The 24,617-nt window shown below is 41.2% G+C and overlaps 1 protein-coding gene across 8 annotated transcripts in view; it reads left to right on the top strand.

Annotated features, from left to right (window-relative positions):
* The window catches only part of sobpa (sine oculis binding protein homolog (Drosophila) a), a 361,393-nt gene that overhangs the window by 135,415 nt on the left and 201,361 nt on the right, over positions 1 to 24,617 (top strand). For all 8 annotated transcript variants that reach the window (XM_072552534.1, XM_072552588.1, XM_072552556.1 and 5 more), the window contains exon 3: positions 18,421 to 18,609. In XM_072552534.1, the coding sequence (XP_072408635.1) occupies positions 18,421 to 18,609 (189 nt within the window). The remainder of the gene's footprint in view (positions 1 to 18,420; positions 18,610 to 24,617) is intronic.

Raw genomic sequence — 24,617 nt, 5'->3', positions numbered from 1 at the left:
AGTAAAGAAACAAAAGATTTTCCCAGACTAGGTGTGAATGCCAGAATAGTGATTGGCTGTGTCTAAAAGAGAAAACCATGAAAATAAAGATAGAGGACAGGGTTAACAATCTGACTTTCCTGGACTCAGTGTTAAGTCCTAAAGGTTGTAAAGTGCCGCGTTGATTGATGAAACGAGATGCACAATATCTTTTAGTTAGAAATTTTATAGCTTCTGTGCTCAACATGGAATTTATCATCTGAAGCTACTCAATTCCTTCATCATGTTTTTTCAGCATTTCTTGTCTTCAGTCACAGCTGTTCCTTATTCTGCCATTGATGTGCACCCTTGGACAAATCATTCTTTATTAATTCTAGTATTAATACTACCCCATTAACTTTCTTAGCACGGAATGTTTTATCAGTTAAACTGTCCTGTATTCCATTCTATCATAAACCTGTTCTATTCTTGTCTGCCTTGCCCTACCTCCCATCTTTTTCACCTGCTTAAATCTGTGAAATTTCTAACAAATTTTGAAGGTCCTTGAGCTGATACATCAACTTTGTTTTTCTCTCCCCTAAGCTGGTTTCAGACCTGCAGAGTATTTCTGGCATTTCCTGTTTTAATTTCAGACTTTCAGCATTCATAATATTTTGTCTTTGTTTGAGAGAGGCTGGAGTTGTTCTTTGAAAAGGATATTCATTAAAAGATGTTCAAAATCATGTATGGCCTGGACGCAGCATTTATGGAGAAACTGTTCCCATTGACAGGAAGGTCAAGAGCTAAAGGGGACAGGATTTAAAGTGCTTGGCAAAAGAAACCAAAGCAGCCTGAGGAATAGCCTTCTCATGCAGTGAGTGGGAAGGATTGGGAATGCACTGCCCAAAAGAGTGGTGAACGTGAATTCAATCATTTCTTTTCTAAGGGAATTGGATGATTTTCTTAAAGATTTGCAGGGCTATGGGAGAAATGCAGAGGATTTGGTTCAGCTGAATTGCACTTGCAGAGAGTTGGCATGGAATCAACACATTGTCTATAGCACAGAAAAAGGCAATTCATTCTATAATCCTATATAGGACACCAAGATAAATGCAAAAGACATTTCTTTTAGTCAAATGATTTTTTTATTTCCTTTTGTTTTTGTCTGGTGTTGACTTTTTTTTCCCTTTTCAACAATAGAATTGAGATAAGAGGAGAATTTTGGAGCAATTAGAATGATACCCTCACTGACCTAAAGTACCATTAATGGATGTTTTTGGTGTCCTTCCAACAACAATAAGCTAATACGCTGGCTGAGCCATTAGTGATATCTAAATATAATGTTTCTGTAATGGGCTAAACTAAACCGCTGCATGCTGTGGCAGTTAGAAGTCTACGTCATAATCTGATGACAGTCAATGAATTTGTGCAAACCCCAATGGGTGCAATAGGAGTTAATCATAACTGGATTAGATTGCTGCTCAACGGGCGAACGACATTCGATATTAAGGCTATGAATGATCGCGATGAGGCTGATCACTTGGACAAACTGGCTATAATTAGTTAGTCTCAGTTAACTATCTCCACCAAAGTACCAAAATGACATGGACTGCAACAGTTCAAGGTGGTTCACCACCAGCTTCTCCATGGCTATTAGAGACAGACAGTCAAAATGGACTTTCTGTGAACAAATAAAGAGAATATTCCTCTGAATTAACATCATAAATGTTTTGTGGGTGCTTGACTTGCTATATGTAACTTATCTGTTGCGTTTCCCACATTATGACAGTGACTACGTTGTAAAAGTTCCTTATTGGCTGTCATACACTTTGAGATATCCCCTGTTCATGAATGATACAAGTGAAATGCAATGTTCTCTTTATTTCATTGTTATTAATCTAACTGCATGTTTGTGGAACTCCAACACAAAGCAATCTCAGGCTGAATCCAGAACTGATGTAGACAAATAATCATCTACCTGATATCTGACAGCTTCTCCATTCCAAAGGTTAGCACAACCTTTTTGCTGACAAGCTGTTGGCACATTTATGGGATATTCAAAGGTTCTACTTGTCCTTTGGGAGTTTTTGCCCCTGCAGCACATACACGAACAATGCAAAACACTGCTTGCTACTTTGTGCACTTCAGTTTTGTGTTATGAGAAACAAAAATATTCCAAAAGATAGATTAAATTAATTTCAGGGGCATGAAAAGGTTCTCCTATTTTAGGGAGAATTGTGATCCATGCAGTAGTTCAGCATAACAGATACTATTCAGTTCCTCGAGCCTGTTCGATCTATGAGAGTAGAAGAAAAATATATTCTGAAAGAAGGAAAGAGCAAACGAAACATTAATATTACTAAAGATATAACGGAACAATTGATGGTTGGAAAGCAGTATACGTAAAGATTGTTGATAGCAGAGGAGTGCAGTTAGATGCATTTAAGGTAAAGAAAAGGATGGATTGAATAACCCAATCAAAATATATTTTAGAAGAATCTCAGAAATAAATCATTTACATAGGATAGACAGCAAGAAATGGTCATCCTGGTGTTCAAAGGGGAGCATCTTGCTAGATTGGCCTTACTGCCTTTTTCTTTGAGGAAGTCTGAAGAGACTAATGAATATTAATGTTAGCTTTAGGGTGAGAGGTAGCAAATTTAAAACCGAGGAAGAGAAATCACTTCTCTCCAAGGCTGGAGAGAATTCGCTTTTCCAGAGCCTGGTGAATGCTGCAACATTGTGTAAATTTAAGGAGAAGGTAGACAGATTTTTAACTCGTAATGGGTTAAGGAGTTATGGAGAGTGTGTAGGAAAGTGGAGGCCAGGAAGATATCAGCCAGTATCAAATGGTGGAGTGGGCTCATGGGACCACATTGCCTACTGCTGCTCCTAGTTATTATGTTCTAGAGCAGTAGGATTTACTTATCTGCCATTTCAAAAGATCTTCAATAAGTTGCTTCATAATAGACAAATGAATGAAGCTCACGACACAAGGCGAGTGACAGAATGGGTCAAAAACAGAGAATGGAAGTAAAGTGGCGGAAGATAGAAAGTGTTGTTCTACAGAGATAAGTGCTGAGACTACTGTTAGTCTCAACTTTATATCACCAACAAAAACATGTTTCTGAATTTGTGAAATATTTTAAATTTGTGGTCAGGGTGGCGTGTATAGTCAGTATTGAGGAGGATTCAACAAATTATCCCGGATGAGCCTGCATTTCTTGGGGTGGCACGGTGGATCAGTGGTTTGTACTACTGCCTCTCAGCAGCAGGGACTCAGGTTCAATTCTAGCCTCTGGTTACTGTCTGTGTGATGTTTGCACATTCTCCCTGTGTCTGCGTAGGTTTTCTCCAGGTGCTGCGGTTTCCTCTCACAATGCAAAGATATGCAGGTGAATTGGCCGGGCTAAATTGACCATATTGTTCAGGGATTTGTAGGTTAGGTACATTAGTCAGGGGTAAATATTGGGTAATAAGCTAGGGGTCTGGGTGAGTTACTCTTCAGAGTGTCGGTGTGTTGGGCCAAAGGGCCTATGTCCACACTGTAGGGATTATAGAATTCTATGAAATCAAAGGAGGCTGTTAATAAATTTGTTTGGGTGCATAATTAGCAAATGAAGTTCAACAAAAATAAATGCGGTAGAGAAACAAAGTGCTGTCTGAATAAAAATAGTTGGGCCATGGGTTAGAAAGGTCATTTTAAAAGTAAGTCACAGAAAATATAATTGGTAAAGTTTTGCTGAATTGGTATCAAATTTGTTTTGACCACACTTAGAAAATGACATGTAGTTCTGGATACAAAGTTATAAATGCCGTTGAGGTACTGACAATATATAGTTTATTGCATGATAACAATAGGTGCAAGTTACTTCGGCAAGTTATCAGCACGTTGAACTGGAATCAGGGATGACCTGCTGGACTCCATCTGAACCTAGAGCTAGATTCCTGGGCTCCCTATTCAAGACTGTGACATCATCAGATTGGGCGGACCCTAGTGCAATCTGCAACGTAGCCCTTTCAGAACAATTATTTTATACAATAGCTAGCGCAGTAATTAGTTGAAGCAAATAGCATAGATGCAATTAAGAGAGAACTGGGCAAATATATAAGGGAGGCGGGAATACACCACTACAACAGTAGATTTCAATGAAAATGGTGGGACGAGTATGCTTCAGCACAAATGCCAAGCTGGACTACTTGGGAGAAGTTGCCTGTTTCTGTGCCTATGTAACCTTATGCACTTGTTAAATTTGAATCTAAGTGATCTGAACCTTAGAAATGGGAGCAGTAGGCTAATCAGTCCCTTGGCCTGCTCCACCATGCCCTGTTTGTGTTCCAAATTCCATGTTCCCATCTACTCCCGTTAACCATAGATAGGAAATTTAATCTAGCTCTGTCTTAAAAATATCCAATGGCCCCACCTCCAATACTTCTGAGGCAGAGAGTTCTAACATTGCACAACCTGTTTAAATAAAAAAAAAATTCTTCATGTCCATCCTAAAAGAGTGATCCCTCATTTTTAAGCAGTGCCCCCTAGTCCAGGACTTCTGGTGTTAAAGGGAATGGAGTAAAGGAAGGTAAATGAAGTTGGTTTGCACCTTCACAATGATGTCATTGAATAGAGGACCATGGTTGATGAGTAAACAATTTACTTCTGTCAAAATGTTTCTAAGCGAGAAGACTGGGTTTTGCACTGTAGCTTTGAAAGAATGGAATTGGAACTCCTCTTAAAAAGGAAAATATTGCAGGGCTATGGGGAAAGAACAGAAAGTAAGATACTGTCAAAATTGTTTTCAGTGTGCTAGCACACTTTGCTCATAAAATGACTGAGAGGGGACCCATTGAGTTATATAATGCTCAATGAATTATTGACCAGCATGAATAAGAAGTCATGGCCACAAGACAAAAGACAGAGTGAATATGGGATTAGCAGCAAAAAGAATTTATTGACAATCAATACTTGAAATAGATTTCCATGCAAGGTAGTGGTGACTGTAGTTATTCAGTAGCTGTTCGTGTGCTGAGCTAAAAGGAATTTTTATTTTAGCTGTCAGCTGGATAAGATAAAACAGATTAAATGGTCTTTGTCACCTGTGTTTAACTTGTGGAAAAGTGTTGCATATTATATATTTTTAAAAATGCTCTTCATAACATTTTCTTTGAGCCTCCTACCACAATTTTAACTTCTTTACCTTAAATGTGTACTCCATCAAAGTGATTATCTCTACTGTCCATGATTGTTTTGTAATTGTCTGTATAGCAGGACAAGTTCTATTGGTATCTTTTCCACTGCAACTCTTTCTCACATATTCCGAAAATCACTTGATTAACCATTCAAACTCCACTGAGCATATGTCTCTTTAAGTCAGAGAGCATAGAAACAGACCCTTCGGCCTAACGGGTCCATGCCGACTCGGTCTCATAAAATAAAACAGTCCCATTTGGCCCAACTTTTCCGATCCATGTTTATGGACATTTTCAAAGCATAAACTTGTGAATACTAAAAATATCATTATTTGTGTCTTTAACCCTAATTCGATCTCTTAACCATGTTGGAAATCTGACACATTTTCCCTCCGTCATGATTCTGTTTGTTTCCTCATCGCTGAGAGGCTGTTCCCTCCAGCTTTCCTGGCAAATAAAATCTTACAGTACAGAAGAGGCCATTTGGCTGATCATGTCTGAACTGACAAAAACTACTTTAAATCTACAGTAGTCCCACTTTCCAGCATAGAATCCCTACAGTGTGGAAATAGGCCATTTGGCCCAACAAGTACACACCAACTCTCTGAAGGGTATCCCATCCAGACCCATTCCCCTAACATATTAATCTACATTTACCCCTGACTAATGCATCTACCTACACATCCCTGAACACTATGGGTAATTTAGCATGTCCAATTAATCGAACCATCACATCTTTGGACTGTGGGAGGAAACCAGAGCACCCAGAGGAAACCTACGCAGACACAGGGAGAACAGTCACCTGAGGCTGGAATCAAACCCAGGTCCCTGGCATTGTGAGGCAGCAGCGCTAACCACTGAGCCATTGTGCTAGGAAATGACCCCTAGCCTTGAGCGTTATGATATTTCAAGGGTTTCTCCAAATATTTTTTAAAGGTGGTGAAGTTCCCTCCCAGGCAGTGCATTCCAGATTCCTACTACCCTCTGGATGAAAACGTTTTCCTTAAATACCTTCTAAACATCCCGCCCTTCACCTTAAAATCATGCCCCTGTATTATTGACTTTTCAACAGCTGCTCTCTATCCACCTTGTACATGCCTCTTGTAATCTTATATACCTCAAGCAGATCTGCCTCCTGCTTTCTCTGCTCTAAAGAAAACAACCTGAGATTATCTAGCCTCTCTTCGTAGCTGAACTGCTCCATTGCAGGCAACATCCTGGTGAATCTCCTTTCCATCCTTTCCAATGCAACACATCCTTCCTATAATGCAATGACTAGAACTGTACACAGTACTCCAGATGTGACCTAACTAAAGTTCTGCAAAGCTTCAAATTAATCCCCCTACTCTTATATTCTCTGCCATGACTATTAAAGTTAAAAAAATCACACAGCACCAGGTTATAGTCCAACAGGTTTATTTGGAAACATTAGCTTTCAAAGTGCTGCTTCTTCATCGGGTGTTGTGAAGCAGGACCTTAAGACACAGAATTTATAGCAAAAGGTTACAATGTCATGCAACTGAAATTATAAACCTAGATAAATCTGTGTTATGGTCCTGCTTCACATCCACCTGATGAAGAAGCAGCACTTCAAAAGCTAGTGTTTCCAAATAAACTTGTTGGACTATAAACTGGTGTGTGATTTTTAACTTTGTCCACCCCAGTCCAACACCAGCACCTCCAAATGATGATTATTAAAGACAGTGTCCTGTCTGCCACCTTAACTGCCTTTTTAACCTGTCCATCTGCCTTCAGGGCTCTGTGCACAATGATCCCATGATCTCTCAGTTTCTCTGAGCTGCAGGCTGTCCTACTGCTCATTGTGGACTCCCTTGTCCCGCTACTTCTTCCAAAGTACATCACCTCACCTTTATCAGGGCTGAATTCCCCCTGCGACTGACCTCCCCATCTGACCAATATGGCTGCATGCTCTTGTACCCTTCCTCCTCACTATTAACCAGCGGTTAATCTTGTGTCATCCGCAAACTAACTTATCAAACTCCTATATTCTCATCCATTTCACAAACAATAAGATACACAGCAATGATCCCTGTGGTACACCACTGCACACCAGGCTCCGGTCACACTAACAGTCTTCTACCACTACCCTCTGTCTCCTGCCAGTAAGCCAATTTTGGATCCAACTTGCCAAGTTACCTTGGCTCCCACATAGTTTGCACTTTGTGAGTCCTTATTTACATTTGTAGTGGAATGCATTCATAATGCAACTTAAGAAGAAACTACTTTAAGCAAATTGAGTAATCCTTTTAGAGCCATTGTAAAAGTTATGGTGACAATCTGTAGCATCCTTCATATCAGAACAAAAAGGTTAAAACGTTATACCTTGGAAATAGAAATACTGCATGGTTTTGAACTCCTACAATCATCAATGAAACAATTCTGCATTATAGCATAAATGTGTTTGGTCAATGGGAATCATAGATGAATTTGGTCAGGATGGATCATTGGTGGATCTGATCAGGATGGATGTAGTCTGGTCTGGCTGGGGGTGGGGGCAGTGACACCTGGATCTAGTCTGGAGTGAGACTACACAGGTCTGGAAAGGGGATTGGTTGGTTCGTTGGTCAAGGAGTTAATCAAATAGTCAAGGGTCCAGTCGAATGGTCGGAATGGGGCATTGGTTGATTGGAGGGGGTAGTTTAGTTGGGATGGGGAGATAAGATGGATGTACTTGACTGGTGGACTACACGTTTGGTCTGGTTAGTGAGATAGTTTGGGAGTCTGATGTATAAGTGGCTGTTGGAGAGGTTGCTGAAGGCTCATAGGATGGTCGGAGTAGGATCTGGTCAGGTGGAGGTCACGTCTGGTCAAGTCAAGAAGGCAGTTGGGTGGTCTGAATCTGATCAGAAGGCTATTGGAAGGATATCTGAAAGACCGAAAATCTGTCTCCCTCAGTCTTAAATATATTGATTATGTCCACAACCTCCAGAATAGAGAATATCATAGAATGAAGACTGATCGACACCCAGTCTTGGATGAACCTTAACCTCCTCTGGTTAAATGTTTGAAGACTGAAAGATTAGACACATTTGTGTGTTGTCTTGCTAATATTGTAAACTAAACAAATCACCCAAGCCTCATTTTTTTTGAAGGCCTGTTTTGTTTAAGGTCAGCATATTTTAAAGAAAAGCGGTTTATGCTGTTAGTGGATTTTTAATCCATCTGCTTTTCTGCTCGGTTAGTCGCTATCGGTTTGAATCCACATTCAATTGAGAAGCCAATTGTGATGTTGTTTTCACTAGAATGAACAAACTTGGTCCCCTGAAAAATTTCTACTTATTCTGAAAAATTATTTTGAATCTAAATAATCCATGTTTGAATTGAACTACTTTTTGTAAGTATTACTTTAGCCATTATACATAATTAAGTATCTAAGTTAGCTTGCTGAGCTGGAAAATTTGTTTTCAGACATTTCGCCACCATACTAGTAACATTTTCAGTGAGTGTCTCTGGTGTGATGTGGTGTTGGTATGTCCCATCTCTCTATTTATAGGTCTTAGTTTCTTAAGGTGGGTGATGTCATTTCCAATTCTTTTTTTCAAGGGAAGGTAGATAGGATCTAAATCAATGTGTTTATTGATGGAGTTCTGGTTAGCATGCCATGCCTCTTACAATTCTTGGGCGTGTCTTTGTTTCGTCTGTCCTAGGATGTGTGTGTTGTCCCAGTCAAAGTGGTGTTGTTCTTTGTCTGAATGTATGGAAACTCGTGATCATGGGTCATGTCTTTTGGTGGCCAGTTGGTGTTTATGTAGATCCTATCGAGGTAGGATAACCTGCTTTTTCTGTATAGGTTATACCTGGGCAATTTCCCACGTAGAACAAATGCTAGCATTTTAGCTATACTCGCTCCATCTGGGGACACAGCTAGTTCTGGAACACAAGCCTTCAGTAATAATACTATAAAGTCATCAGAAACAATAGCCTTTCCCATATCAGGTGCCTTCAATTATTTCTCGATATTGTCAGAGTGAAGCAGATGAGCTGAAGGGTGGCAGCTGTGATGCTGGCATCACCAGGCAGCCGCCTCCTCCAGTGAGTTCATGATTGGATGTATCGGTATGCAGAGCTGTTGGTTGTGGAATCGCTTAGCTCTGCCTATTGCTTACTGCAAATACAGCTTGGCATGCAGGTAGTCCTGTGGTATGGTTTCACCAGGTTGTTACCTAATTTTTAGCTATGCCCGGTGCTGCTCCTAACATGCCTTCTTCCTTACTTCGCTGAGCCAGCATTGATCCCCTGGTTTAATGGTAAGGGGAGAGTGGAGGACATGCTGGGCTGTGAGGTTACAGAGTTTGGTTGAATACTGTTCTGCTGTAGCTGATGGCTCACAGTACATTATGGGTGCCCATTTTTTGAGTTGCTTGAAGTCTATTCCATTTATGATGGTGGATGGTTTCCATACAGTGATAATGTCTTCAAGAGAGCTGTGTGGTGATCACTCTTATTGACAATGTGACCAATAGCTATGTCTGCTGCAGGTGGAGGGTGAAGACAAGGGCAAGTATGTTTTTCCCCTCGTCACTTGCTGTAGACCCAGTCAATCAGTTTTATCATTTAAGGCACCATCAGCTTAGTCAGTAGAAATCCTGGAATCCCTACAGAGTGGAAGCAGGCCATTTGGTCCATTGGGTCCACACCAACCCTTCTAAGAGCATCCCACCCAGACCCACTCTTTACCCTATCCATTTAATTCTGTATTTCCCATGCCTAATCAACTAGACTGCAAATCCTTGAACACTATGGGTAATTTAGCATGGTCAATCTACCTAAGCTGTACAAATGGGGGGCTGTGGGAGGAAACTGGAGCACCTGGAGGAAACCCACACAGACATGGGGAGAATGTGCAAACTCCACAGAGACAGTCGCCAGAGCTGGAATTGAACGCAGGACCCTGATGCTGTGGGGCAGCAGTGCTAACCACTGAGTCACTGTGCCACTGAAAGGTGCCATTTAGCTACTGTTTGTGAGGGACATTGAAGACCCCTTCACCCAGATTGGATTTTGTGTCTTTGCCAACCTTAGTGCTTCCTCCAAGTGGTGTTCCAGGCAATCAGCAGGAGATTTACTTGCCCAAGTTTGATCTGATATGTGAGACTTCATGAGGCCCGAGTCTGAGGGCAACTCCCTCTTGACTGTTTATCACTGTGCTGCCCTCTGCTGTGTGTCTGTCCTGCAGGTAGCCAGTAAGTCATCACCATGTCAGTCTGTTGCTCGACTGTTGTTTGTTATTTACATCAATAATTTCGATGACAATATAAAAGGCATGGTTAGTAAGTTTGCTGATAACACCAAACTTGGTGGTACAGTAGACAGTGAAGAAATTTTTCTATGATTACTAAAGGACCTTGATCAAATGGGTCAATGGGCTGAAAAATGGCAGATGGAGTTCAATCTGGATAAATGGAAGGTACATTTTGATACAACAAACAAGGGTAGGGCTTATACAATTAATGGTGGGACTTTGGGTAGTGTTGTAGAACAGAGAACCTAAGGGTTCAAGTACATAATTCTTTGAAATTTGCATCACACATAGATAGGGTGGTTAAGAAGGCATTTGGCTCACTTGCCTTCATTGCTCAGTCCTTTGAGTATAGGAGTTGGGAAATCATGTTGAGGTTGTACAGGACATTGGAATACTGTGTCCAGTTCTGGTCCCAGTTTTAGGAAGGATATTATCAAGCTGGAGAGGGTTCAGAAGAGATTTACCAGGATGTTGCAGGATATGGAGGGTTTGAGTTATAAAGAAAAGTTGGATAGGCTGGGACTTTATTCACTGGAGCATAGGAGGTTGAGAGGCACTCTGATAGAAGTTTATAAACGAATAAGGAATATAGATAGAGTCAATGGTAGCTGTCTTTTCCCTAGGATGGGGGATTTCAAGACCAGGGAGCACATTTTTAAGGTGAGAGGAAAGAGGTTTAAAAAAGACATGAGGGACAAATTTTTACACAGGGGGTGGTTCGCGTGTGGAATGAACTTCCTGAGTGAGTGGTGGATGTGGGTGCAAAAATTACAACGTTTCAAAAACATTTGTGTGCGTGTGTGTGTGGTCAAAGCCAGGTAATCTGTCCAGTTTCATTTAATTTTTTCAGCATTTGGAGCAGTTAGCATAGCTAACCATTGAGCTGTAACTATTTCAGAGGGAATTTAACAGTTAACACATTGCTGTGGATTTGAACCAGGTCACCTGCCAGAGCAAACGAACAAGACAGATTTTTCTTTCCTAAAGGACACTACTGAACCATATGGATGTTTTGACAATGGTTTAATTGTTGCTATCAGGTCAGTTTTTAATTCCTGATATGGGACTTGAATTCACATTACAGTAGTGAGTGGTTTGGGTTCCATAACCCCGATGGGTTACCCTGGGTCACTGGCTTACTAGGCCAGTGACCATATCGTCATTATATTGCCAACTCCACTTCCTCACACGAAGTGTTAGACCATGTTGGGGATGTGTTATAAAAGAGAAGTGACATCTGGACTAGTCGGACTTTTTAAAGTACTGTAATTGTTTATTTGCACTGTGCTAACTCAGTCCGAGCACTAAACTGTGGCGGATTCCACAACTTCTCATCATCATCATCATCATCATCATCATCATCATCATCATCATCATCATCATCATCTTGTGACCATGATATTATCATTGTCATAGATTGTTAGGTACATGCTCCGGAGTTAACTCTTTACTGTACATAATCTACCTCCTGTTCATTATTTTATTGGTGTATCATACTTTGTGAACGGAATTAATGGAAATCTCTGTGTCTTTCCAATCCTTGCTTAGTAGGTTCTAATCTGTAGCTGATACTTATTTGTTTCTCATCCTTATTATTAACTTTGGCAGCATTATTCACTTGTTTCAATTCAAGAAATTTCTTCTTAGTAAATCTTAGCAGAACAGGAACAAGGAAAAAAAGCATTTAATTTAATTCAACTGTTAATAATGTGCACAGATCTCAGTCATTTCTGAGAGTTTAAGCAGGGCAGAATGTTGGTAGTGTGAGAGTAATGCTGCCAAAGAGCTGAGGACACAGTAGACACCCTTGGCTTTATTCACATGAATACAGAAGAGGGTGATTAATCCATGAGTAGCACCTAGTTCCAAATAGCATCTTCAGCGATAACAAGGTGGCTCAAGTGCCGGTATGTAACTACCTCCTGATTATGGGCAATACAATGGCTCAGTGGTTAGCGCTGCTGACTTTCAATGCCAGGGAGCTAGGTTTGACTCCAGCCCTGGGTAGCTGTCTGTGTGGAGGTTGCACGTTCTCCCCGTGTCCGTGTGGGATCCCTCTGGGTACTACTACAGGTTACTTCCTCCCATAATCTACTGATATACAGGCTAGGTGGACTGGCCACACTAAATTGCTTTCAGTGTCCAAGGATGTGCAGGCTAGGTGAAATAGCAATGGGAAATGCAGGGTTACAGGAATAGGGTAGCGGGTTGGGTTATGGGTAGGATGCTCTTCTCAGTATGGACTCAATGGGCCAAGTGCCCTGCTTTTGCACTGTCAGAATTCCATGATTCTATGATTATTATAGATGGCACTTCTAAAGACATTTATTTATCTGGTGATCCAATTCTTGGCTTTTCCAGGAATATTTTGTCCCTAAAGTCATCTCTCTGCATCAATAATTCAGCTTTTAATCTGGCCTTCTATACAAGTCAAATCCATTGTCCAGTTATGAATTTGAACAATTCTTTGTTTTACTGAACGCTATGATAAATGATCAAAAAATAACCACAACTTATACAGCACCTTTTCATATGTAAAAAATGGCGGCACATTGGTTAGCACTGTTGCCTCACAACACCAGAGACCCAGGTTCAATTCTCACCTCAGGCAACTGACTGTGTGGAGTTTGCACATTCTCCTCGTGTCTGCATGGGTTTCCTCTGGGTGCTCTGGTTTCCTCCCACAGTCCAGAAATGTGCAGGTTAAGTGAATTGGCCATGCTAAATTGCCCGTAGTGTTAGGTGAAGGCGGGAAATGTAGCGTAATGGGTCTGAGTGGGTTGCACTTCGGCGGGTCATTGTGGACTTGTTGGGCTGAAGGGCCTGTTTTCACACTGTAAGTAATCTAATGTCTGGCTATAAAACGTTATGAGGCAAAATTAGATGCGAAGCCACATAAAGTATTATTGTAAATAATGAGAGGAAGGTTTGAGGAATGTTTTAAAGGAAGAAGGCAAGGTGGCATGGTGATGAGATTCAGGGAGAAACTTCAAGCTCTAAAGCTCAGGTTCAAGGCAACTGAAGGTATGGTTATGAGTGTGGATCAATTCCAACTGGATGCTCAAAAGACTAGTGTCAGGAAGACTCGTCATGTATTCATTTTTGGCTCCATGTGAAGATCTGATCTTTTTGAAGGGATCACAAAGTTATTTTCAAACTATGAGGTTTTCTAAGTCATGTGATTTTAGCTAATGACTACCAAACCCATACGCATTGTAATTGCTAAGGTGTTTGCTGCCTTGAGGTTTACAACTCAGAGAGAGATTCCCTGAAGTGTTTCATTCAGATAGAAAATGGCTCAGTGGAAGAGAAGAGGTCCTTTACAGTTCCAAACCAGTCAGAGCTGAGTTGCTTCAGAGAAAACCCCAAAAGCAGAAGACTGGGGAGATATAAGAGAGGAAAGACATGAATTCAGGGAGGTTAGGTGCAGTTGTAAGTGAATTGCATTAGCAGCTTGTTTAAGGGTCTCTGGAAGAGACATTAATGATAGAAAATTGCTTTGAATTAATGTACAGAACTTGGAAAAGGAAATCAGTTCCAGCTGTGGCAGTTAAACAAGGAGTTTTAGTGTGGAGCCAGTAAGACCTTTCACTGAGGTTTGAGCACCTGTCAGTCGTTGGGGTTAAAAGGGTTGAATTTTTCTTTCCAATAGTTCTAATAAGACCATTTCAAATAGTTTTTGTATAGTGTAATATTGTTTATGAATTTCTTTTGTGTGTCATGACGATCCATGCTTTTTTGTTAAGAGTTTCTTGTGAGCGTATTCAGTGATCACCATGGCAAACTGAAGCAAAACTAAAATGTATGGTTCAATTAGGCCAGGCTTCATGACTTGCCCAGTAATAGATGAATGCAGATATCTCAAAGTATGGGGCTGGAGGAAATTAAAGACAAAATTATTAGGAACTTGCAGGATAACTTGCAAATATTTCACTTGGAATTGCAATTAAATGTGGTGCATGCAAGGTCCAAATAACACTTTGTGGAGGTACCAAATTGTTGTCATGCAACCAAGACTTCGTTTATGGAGTGGGTGGCACTGGCTAGGCCAGCATTTATTGCCCATTCCTAATTGGCCAGTGCAAGTTAAGAAATAATCACATTGCTGTGGGGCTGGAGCCACATGTAAGCCAAACTAGGTAAGGATTTCCCTCTTTGAAGGACGTTAGAACAAAGAACAAGAACAAAGAAAATGTACATCCCAGGAACAGGCCCTTCGGCCTCCAAGCCTGAGCTAATCCAAATCTACTGTCTAAACTCGTCGCCCAATTCAATAGACAATAGACAATAGACAATAGACAATAGATGCAGGAGTAGGCCATTCTGCCCTTCGAGCCTGCACCGCCATTCAATATGATCATGGCTGATCATTCCTAATTAGTATCCTGTTCCAGCCTTATCTCCGTACCCCTTGACTCCACTATCTTTAAGAGCTCTATCCAATTCTTTCTTAAAAGAATCCAGAGACTGGGCCTCCACTGCCCTCTGGGGCAGAGCATTCCACACAGCCACCACTCTCTGGGTGAAGTAGTTTCTCCTCATCTCTGTCCTAAATGGTCTACCCCGTATTTTTAAGTTGTGTCCTCTGGTTCGGCACTCCCCCATCAACGGAAATATGTTCCCTCCTGCCAGAGTGTCCAATCCTTTCATAAGCCTATACGTTTCAATCAGATCCCCTCTCAGTCTTCTAAACTCAAGGGTATACAAGCCCAGTCGCTTCAGTCTTTCCGTGTAAGGCAATCCTGCCATTCCAGGAATTGACCTCGTGAACCTACGCTGCACTCCCTCAATAGCCAGAATGTCTTTCCTCAAATTTGGAGACCAGAACTGTACACAGTACTCCAGGTGTGGTCTCACCAGGGCCCTGTACAGCTGCAGAAGCACCTCTTTGCTTCTATACTCAATCCCTCTTGTTATGAAGGCCAGCATGCTATTAGCCTTCTTCACGACCTAAGCATCTGGATCCCTCTGCTCCCCACCTATTCATGCATCTATCCAGATGCATCTTAAATGAATCTACCGTGCCTCCTCTACTACCTCTGCTTGCAACGCGTTCCAGATGCCCACCACCCTCTGTGTGAAGTACTCGCCACATGTATCCCCCTTAAACTTTCCACTTCTCACCTTGAAAGTGTGACCTCTCGTTATTGAATCCATCACTCTGGGAAAAATCATGTCTTTATCCACCCTGTCTATAACCTTCATGATTTTGTAAACCTCAATCAGGTCCCCCCTCAATCTCCTTTTTGTAATGAAGACAAACCTAACATACTCAACCTCTCTTCATACCTAGCACCTTCCATCCCAGGCAACATCCTCGTAAACCTTCTCTGCAACCTCTCCAAAGCGGCCACATCCTTTTGGTAATGTGGCGACCAGAACTGTACACAGTATTCTAAATGCAGCCGAACCAACATCTTGTATGATTTTAACATGACATTAGTGATCCTGATGAGTTTTTATGGGATTAGCACTTCTTACGTGGTCATCATTAGAACAGCTTTCATTCCAGACTTCTAAAAATTGAAACCATTTTTAGGATAAATAAAACAGAACTACTGGAAATTCTCAGCAGATCTGGTGACACTTGTGAGGAAACATAGAGAGTTACCATCTCAGATCAATGGTCTTTTCTCCAAATCGATCCTGCACAGCTGCAGTGTACCTGCAGTACCCAGATGGAAAGTGTTCCTTTTCACCCAAACTGCTTTGTCCTGCGCAGGATTGAACTTCCAGAAAGCTGTTGGATCTTTGCTCATCCAACCAGTGGATGATGTAGTTTAGATCAGAATGGTGCTGGAAAAGTATAGCAGGTCAGGCAGCATCTGAGGAGCAGGAAAATCGACGTTTCGGGCAAAAGCCCTTCATCAGGAATATGTGGATTTTCCTGCTCCTCGGATGCTGCCTGACCTGCTGTGCTTTTCCAGCACCACTCTGATCTAAACTCTAGTTTCCATCATCTGCAGTCCTCACTTTTGCCTTTGGAGCTCTGTTGTACACCTGCCATGCCCTTTGGGGGTGGTAAGAGGTTTTGGGGTGGGTGAAACAACCGTTTATTACAGAATATCCAAGCTCTGACTGCTGTGTTATCCACAGTATTTATGGGGCTTGTCCAGTTGGCTTTCTGGGCAATAATGATCCCTAGGTGTTCACAATACCAGTTGCAGCAATGATAGTGTTGTTGAATGTCAAAGAGAGGTGATTGGGCCCTGACAGGAATGCACCATTCACTGAGGAATTGCAAAGATCACTGAACATTGTACAGCCACACCTCTAACCTTATAATGGGCTGATGGTTACTGAAGCCAGTTCTACATTTCCCCTTTTCTTTGTTTGACATGAGGCTTTCTGCCTTTTATTCCTAACTACTTGTGCTGGGTTCTCTCGGCATAGAAGTGGCTTCTACGTCTACCATATAGAATATATGTTAAAGACTTCAGTTAGATCACCCCTTAACTTTCTAAGTTCTAGTTCATGCAAGCAGCCAATAATCTAATCCTTTAAATCCTGGTATGATTCTAATCAAAATTCAGTTGTAGTTCAAAGCCCAAAACTGAATGTTGTACTTCAAGTGAAAATTTGGGATGTTTGACATTCAAAATATTTCATCAAACCAAATTCTACCCATGTCCTCATTAATGAAAATCCACGTGATATTATTATTATTGGGAAAATAGTTAATTCTGGTACATATTAATAATCTTGGCTTGGGACAGTGGTAAAGTTTGCAGGTGAAATTGCAATCACTTTGACCAGAAAAAACCATAAGAATAGCCGTGGTAGGTTTTTGTATAAGCAACTTGAACAGCAGTATTTTCTGCTTTTCTAAGTATGGAACATTCTAAATTGGTATTAATGTGTTGCTTCAAACCAAAATTTCCTTCCTGGTCTCCTAATTCTATGACATCCCCACCTGCCAGGATAGAAGACTTGAAAACTGAAGTTTTCCACCCAAGATGAAGCCAACCCCCATGTTGATATGGTGCTTCATCATTACACTTAGAAAGGTCTAAACATGGGTCAAATATGATGAGTTACCTTTGAGTGCAGAGGCTTGATCCACTCCCTTCACTGATGGACAGTAAGCAATGAATGTTACCACATTATTGAATCTACGTAATGATAAAAAGGTATGAAAAGATAAAAGAGGCATTTCTGACCAGTTCCTATGATGGCTAGGGCTGAGATGCAATGCTCAGTAACAGTTTGGTTTAGATGGACTGCAAGAAAGGTTGGAGGACTTCTACCATGTTACTTTAAAAGAAAATCGATCTCAAAAACTTGAGCTATCATTATTAAGTGTGGTATTGTTTGGTATTTGTGTCCTCCTACAGCAAATTTGTACTTGACCCTTTTATACCTTCAAGGGGAGGTGATGGCCTAGTGGTATTATGGCTGGATGTTAATCCAGGAGGACTCCGGTTCAAATCCTGCCATGGCAGATGATGGAATTTGACTTCAATCGCAAGAACCTGGAATTAAGAGACTAATAATGACCACAGAACCATTGTCAGTTGTCTGGTTCACTAATGTCCTCTAGTGAAGGATGCTGCCATCATCTGGCCTACATGTGACTCCAGACTCATAGCAATGTGGTTGACTCTCAACTGCCCTCTGGCCAATTAGGGATGAGCAATGGCATTATCCTGTAAATGAAAAAAAGAAATGCCTCACTCTAACCCTGCTCCTAAATAATGATGCACTGAAAAAAGGATATACTTGGAAGTATTTGCAAAACCTATTTTTCACTTGCAGTTCCAAGTAATTCACGACACTGAATTAAAACAGTGGGAAATAAAAGCTATGAGGTCAGTCTGTCTGTTCAAATATCTAATAAAAGAAAGCACTCAGCAAAATAATTTTTTCACATAAAATCTAAGAAGCTGCTGCTGTAGTGGCTGAGCTTGTATCAAGTCAAACCTTTGGTTAAGATCCACAGTTTGAATGTTCATGACTGTTCACGGACATGAATGTTTAATAATGTTTTGCTTTTCTCTCCACTCTATTTGTAGAAAACTCCTTGCCAAAACTAAAATTATCTGAAGAAAGTGTCATTACTTCACCGTCAAACTCCAATGCAAGCTTTCCAGGAATGATGGCAGGAAACGGGCTTTCCGAAATGCCAGCTGGATCAAAGGATCATGGGAATGTCCCCATCATTGTACCATTGATCCCACCTCCAATACTGAAACCACCAACGGGTAAGAATCCATTTTGTACGTGTGCAGAGAAGAGATGGGAAGGCACTGAATCAGGAGAAGGTGAGGGCTGCAGATGCTGGAGAGTCAGAGTTCAAAAATGTGGAGCTGGAAAAGCACAGCAGGTTGGGCAGCATCTGTGGAGCAGGAGAGTCAATGTTTCAGGCATAAGCCCTTCAGGATTCCTGATGAGAGCACAGAGATTGATGGGAGCACAGAAACCATGCAGTAATGTCAAGAGTGCAGTTATAGTGCCCCTAAGTCTGAGCCAGAAGATCTGGGTTCAATCCCACCTATTCCAGAGGGTTGATATATCATGTCTGAATAGTTTGATTAAAATATGTATAATTAGGCCAAGTACAATTATGGGACTTGAAGTAAAAACAGCAGTCAACAACACTGCTACCTTGAGGACGTTGGCCCAGGATTATCAACCCCCACCTCCCATCACATTACCTTTGCCTTTTGGTCTCCAAAATTATAGGCTAATCCACAAGTTACAGCTATAAGCAGCCTGAAAGGAAACTCTGTGTGAGCCATTAGAAAACAAAATGTGTGCTTTTTAAAGAGAGGTCATTGAACACTTTAGTTAATAACAATGCAAATGTCTGGTGAACCAAAATGACATTCAGGCTGACAGTTAAAAATTGTCCAGTTGGATTATGAGTCTCCACTCTCCAACAGGCCCTGGGTAGTGGGATGCTCTTGCATCTAATTACTGGCCAGTGCTCTATAAAGCTCTGGTTTGGGCTAATTGGCCAAATGGTAGAACCCAAAACACATAGGACAGAGGATATTCCTGTCTCCAATCACATGGAAAAATTCTACTACGAGGCTTTGGACAGCGTCTCTGAGGGGGTGTTTCTGCAGTCACAGGCTAGTTCCCTTTTGTGTTTGTGGCTGAAAGCTAAACCAGTGAATGTCGGGGATGAATGGGTGGTGTAGAGTGAGCAAGAGTGAAAGAAGGCACTGAAACTGGGTTGTGAACAGAGAGAGCGTCTGTGAGAGGGGGGGGGGGAATAGAGAGGATTTGGGGAGGGTGGAGCAGGTAATGAGAGGCTTCAAGGGGAGGACAGAGAGACTGCAATGGTGAGTAAGAAAGGAGACTGTAATATGGAGTGGAAAGGAGGCTAGTGGTATAGTGGTACAAGGGAGGGTGGAGCTGGAGGGAAGAGTATAGGGGGAGGAAGGGAGGCTGCAAAGTGAGGCTGTGAGGAGAAAGAGGCTGCAAAAGAGAGTGAATACTTTGAAATCTATCAACACGGGAATACTCAGTTGAATAGGATCAAAGTAAACCAATGAGGTAATGAATTCTTTGCAATTTGTAACCTCCATCTTAACACTGCAAATGTTTGAGTGACTATATTGGGTGACATGCAATGTAGTTATCAATATTGAACACCGAGTCAATTGTTCAACTTAAATCTGAGACTGAAATCTAAGATGCAGTGAAAAGGATAGTAACTGCCTGGTTAAAATCTTCCAGCTTTGTGTATATGCAGTGGAGACACAGTAGCTGTGGCCTCAACAGTCTGTAGATGGGGTGTTTCAGATGGTGGCCTATTGTGTGTAGATCGGTGCCATTTATTAGGAAAAGAAATCTTGCTTATGGTACCAGATATAGATTACTATGACTTTTTTTTAAGCTCATGTGAGATCTATGATGCTTTCATGTGTGCTACAGCATTAGGCTTAATGGAATGTTGATAATTATTGAGGGTACTGATGAATTCTTCTGACTCTGCTTCTGTGCGAGTCCAAAACCCCATATACCAGCAAAATGCCGAGGGTGTTGCTCAAAAGTGAGCATCACTTCATAATTTGAGTGAGTGAGAATGAAAATTTAGCCAATGAAAATCAAAAAGTAGCCTTCAAGAAGATCTCAACCAGACCTCTCAAGAATTGTTAGGGGCATGATGTGGGTGCAGGGAAAGGGGGAATAGTATTTTGACCCCTGCCCCTAATTCCAAAGGATGTGAAGAGGAGATTTAAAGATGGGAGGAAATAAAGGGCCCAGAAAAAAAAAGACAGCAATGGTGCCCATGCTATCCCTGCCTCCTGGCCTGCTTTCTGAATGGCATCGGAAGGTGAATGCTGTAGGGATGGCTAATTTGAATGATCAATGGTGTCTCTGTGGAGGCAGGGTGGAATGCGATAGCTGTTTGTGCAATGACACATCGAGGAATACATCTAACCCCAGTGACTAACCCTGCCCCAGAAGTGGAGGGAACAACAAAGACAACACCATTGGGGTCACAGCATGGGCTGCTCTCTACTCTCTCAGTTAGTTGGTGTTCGAGACTTTCATTAGTAGATGAGGGTGAAGGGGGGGAAGCGATTCTAATTTCCTTGTTTTGTGACTAAATGACAATACACAGATACAAGTGGATCAAATTATAATGTCATTATTTGAAGGTTCATACGCAACTGGAATTATATCCCTGACAGACTGACGACAAATGCTCCAGCTCAACCGAAGGGTCACACAAGCAACAAAAAGAGAATGTCCACTCTCGTAACGTCTTCTTTACCCAGCAAGAGGTGACACAGGAAGTGCTATGAGATTAGTTTATCCTGGTCTATCCTCAGGGGAGATGACAATGTATAGGCTTGCCCCCAAAGTCAACAATACGTTTGATTGGGGATGCTGGTCCATAAGCTTACATCATCGAACAAGGTGATGGTTGATGGAACTGTCTGATTACAGTTTCTCTCTCTCCTTTTCATATTTTTGTGTACACTCCGACATAGGAGGTGTTGGGCACAGGGAAGACAGACTAGGAGGAGGGAATAAAATGAAGTGTGTGTCGGTTTTCCAAGCCAGCCTAATGCCTATGCTACCTTTGTGACGACATAGGAACCTGATGGTCAACATTAAAGTTCTCTTGATACTAATTACACTCTGTCTCATTGAACTTAGTTTTAAATCAAAACTTTCTTTTAAATTCACTTCTCTCGCAGGGTGCAGGTGCCATTGGCTGGTCCAAAATTTAAAGACCATCCTGAATTACCTCTGTGGAGATAGTAATAAGGTACCTTCTTGAATCACTGCACTCCAAGTGGTCTAGATGCACCCACTGTGTTGTTGGAAAGGTACTGTGTAATGTTGATCCAGTGTCAGTGAAGGAATAGCAATATCAGTCTAACCCTTCTGATTGGAAGACAGTCTTTACAGCACCATACCCTGAAAGATTCACCCTTTGAGGTTCCTCTCAGTGTGTGGTGGGGGTGACCAGTTTTGGAGAACAAGCTTTCAGTACTATCATTGCAATGTTGTCATGGCTGATAATCTTTGCTCTGTCCAGTGTTTTCACCCGCTTATTGATATAAGTTGGAGCGAATCAAGTTGGCTGAAGACTGGCATTGTGTTTTTCAGGCTTGTCTATTTTTGAAGTGTCATGCTTCCCCTTCATGGAGGATAGAGATTTTAAAGGAGCTTCTTCTTGCAGTTAGTTGTTTTAATTGTCCAGCATCAATAGAACATCGCAATGTGGTAGAACATTGGGACAAAGGAATTTCAACAATATTATTTAATTATGATATAACATAGCAATGTTATCAATACTGTATTAATGCAGAGAGGAAAGAAAAACAAAAGCTGAAATTGTGAGATAAATTAGCTTGGAAATATAGCTGACTAGAATCACATAAGGTTTTGACTAAGTGTTGAGAACAGAATGTACTCCCTTGAGCTGCTTTGAATAGAGATTACTGGAAACTAAGGCTATTTCCAGCTGACAGTCCAAGAAATAAAGTGACAGAGAGATTGGGGAAGGATCATAAATGTGCAGTAAATCTAAAATGTGTTATTTATAAGGGAATAATGATAAAGTAAAGTGGATCCGCAGTGACCTACAAGGTCTCCCAATTTAGAATTGCATTTAGCACTGAGAGAAATTTTGTTTTGGCATCAAAGATGAAAAATGAGGAGGCTAAAATGAGATGATCAGCTTGTTTCTGCAGCACAGCCTGGTAGGCTGAGGATGGGGGATGATTCTTCCTCCCTATCAGTACCGGATCTGGATGTTTAAATTGTGGAACTCAATGAGACTAATATAGCATGCAACACAATGAGAGCATAAGAAGGAATTAATGCAGGTGGAAGTGGGAGGGAAGGTGTTGTCACAATTATGCAGTTATGATCTGAGAATTTAAGCCCTAACTCTTTTTGGTAAAAAATGTCAGTCTGATTGTAACTGAACACAAGATGCTAAAGACATGACTTATACAATTCACCTGCCCATAAGACTGCAAACTTAACAGACTTACCCAGGTGTGGAAATGTCCACAGAATAACAAAATGTTATTTGGCGATTGATTGTGAGAATAGCTTGGGTATTGACATGAACAGGTGGGACAGGAGCTCTTTCCAGAATACCAATGCCTTGTGTTGAACATGACTTAGCTTTTTGCAAATGGCACCTGGTAACAGCAACTATCTTAGCTTGCCAGCTATAAATTACCCATAACGGCAAACTGCCTAGACAAAGAGAGATTCCATCTTGCACCATCTGGGAGAAGTGCTTCTCCAAAGAGTGAGTGAGCACGAGAGAGGTCAAAGTAGCTAATAGTCTTCGCTAGAGAGTAACTGGTGCTGCACTCATTGAACCAGAAGCCAGGAATCTTCTCTCTCTCCCAAAATCTGCTGTCCTGCAGAGTCTACATGTGCAATGAAACACTAATTATGAAACTACAAAGGTATCTCAGCAATTGAATTGGACTTCAATCATTAACTGTTTCACTACAGCAACAAAAGCCTCAAGCAAGGGCCCCAAAGACTTCTTGGGACTTCATTACAGGCATTCTTTTGTCCTGTTTGTACGTATTTTAATATTAATGTCTGTAATTTCAAGTCAATGATGTTATCCTTTTATTCTTAAAGGACCTTTAGTAATAGCAGATAACAAAATAACCTTTAACTTGTTTAAACAGAAATCCTGGCTGCTGATCTACTTCATCTTGAATCATTGCAAATTCAGAAGTGAACTAAATTAGTTATATTGATTCAGTTCACTGACTATGTTGACGGCAGATACACCATATATCCTGCTTTCATCTGTGCCTATTCTGGCTTACCACTAACAATGCATTAGACCATATTGCCATGCAATACTGCAGGAGCAGAAATTTCTTCCAACTAAACACTGTTTTCATGCCCTTTCCCAAACTCATTGGCTCTTGCTTGCAATCAGCTGACTCACCCATACTGTGTTGGTGTTGTATATTACCCTGAAATTAACCTCTGTCCACCATATTGTTTATCATCATGTAACATCATCTTTGTCTCACTTTACCTGCTGCCTAAACCTTCATCCTTTGTTACCCTTCGACCAAACTGTTCAAATGCTCCCCTGGCTAGCCTCACAGCTTCCAGTTAACATCAATGATATTTTCTATTTTTTAAATTCACTTGTCAGACATGGGTATTGCTGGCTGGCCAGCATTTATTCCCCCTAGTTGACTTTAAGAAGGTGGTGGAGAGCTGGCTTCTTGAACCGCTGGAGTCCACATGCTGTAGGTAGATCCACAAAGCCTTTAGGGAAAGAATTTCCAGATTTTGACTCAGTGACAGCGAAGTATTAGAGTGGATTAGAGGTGGTGGTGCTCCCATGTATCTGCTGCCCTTGTCCTTCTAGATTGAAGTGGTCATGGGTTTGGTAGGTGCTGTCTGAGGATCTTTGATAAATTTCTGAAGTGCATCAGGTAGAAAAATATATATTGCTGCTACTGAGCATTGGTGACGGAGGGAATTGATGCTTGTGGATGTGGTGCCAATCAAATCCACCTAAAACTCAGTTGCCTGTTATTGCAAAAACCACAATAATCAAATCTACCAAAAAACTTCAAAATGAAGAAATTGTGAACAACATTTCAATTTGTAACTTGGAGTCCAGTGGCTCCACTACTTCTAAGTTTCAAGAAACAGTCATCACTCAAACAGAACACTCTTATAGAACCTCCTTTGCTGGGTTCACAACAGTTTTGATGATACATATTCCTCAGCGACTCCT

Source organism: Chiloscyllium punctatum, chromosome 3 (assembly GCF_047496795.1).
Source record: "Chiloscyllium punctatum isolate Juve2018m chromosome 3, sChiPun1.3, whole genome shotgun sequence".
Lineage (NCBI taxonomy): Eukaryota > Metazoa > Chordata > Chondrichthyes > Orectolobiformes > Hemiscylliidae > Chiloscyllium > Chiloscyllium punctatum.
This window is presented reverse-complemented; position numbering and strand designations above follow the sequence as displayed.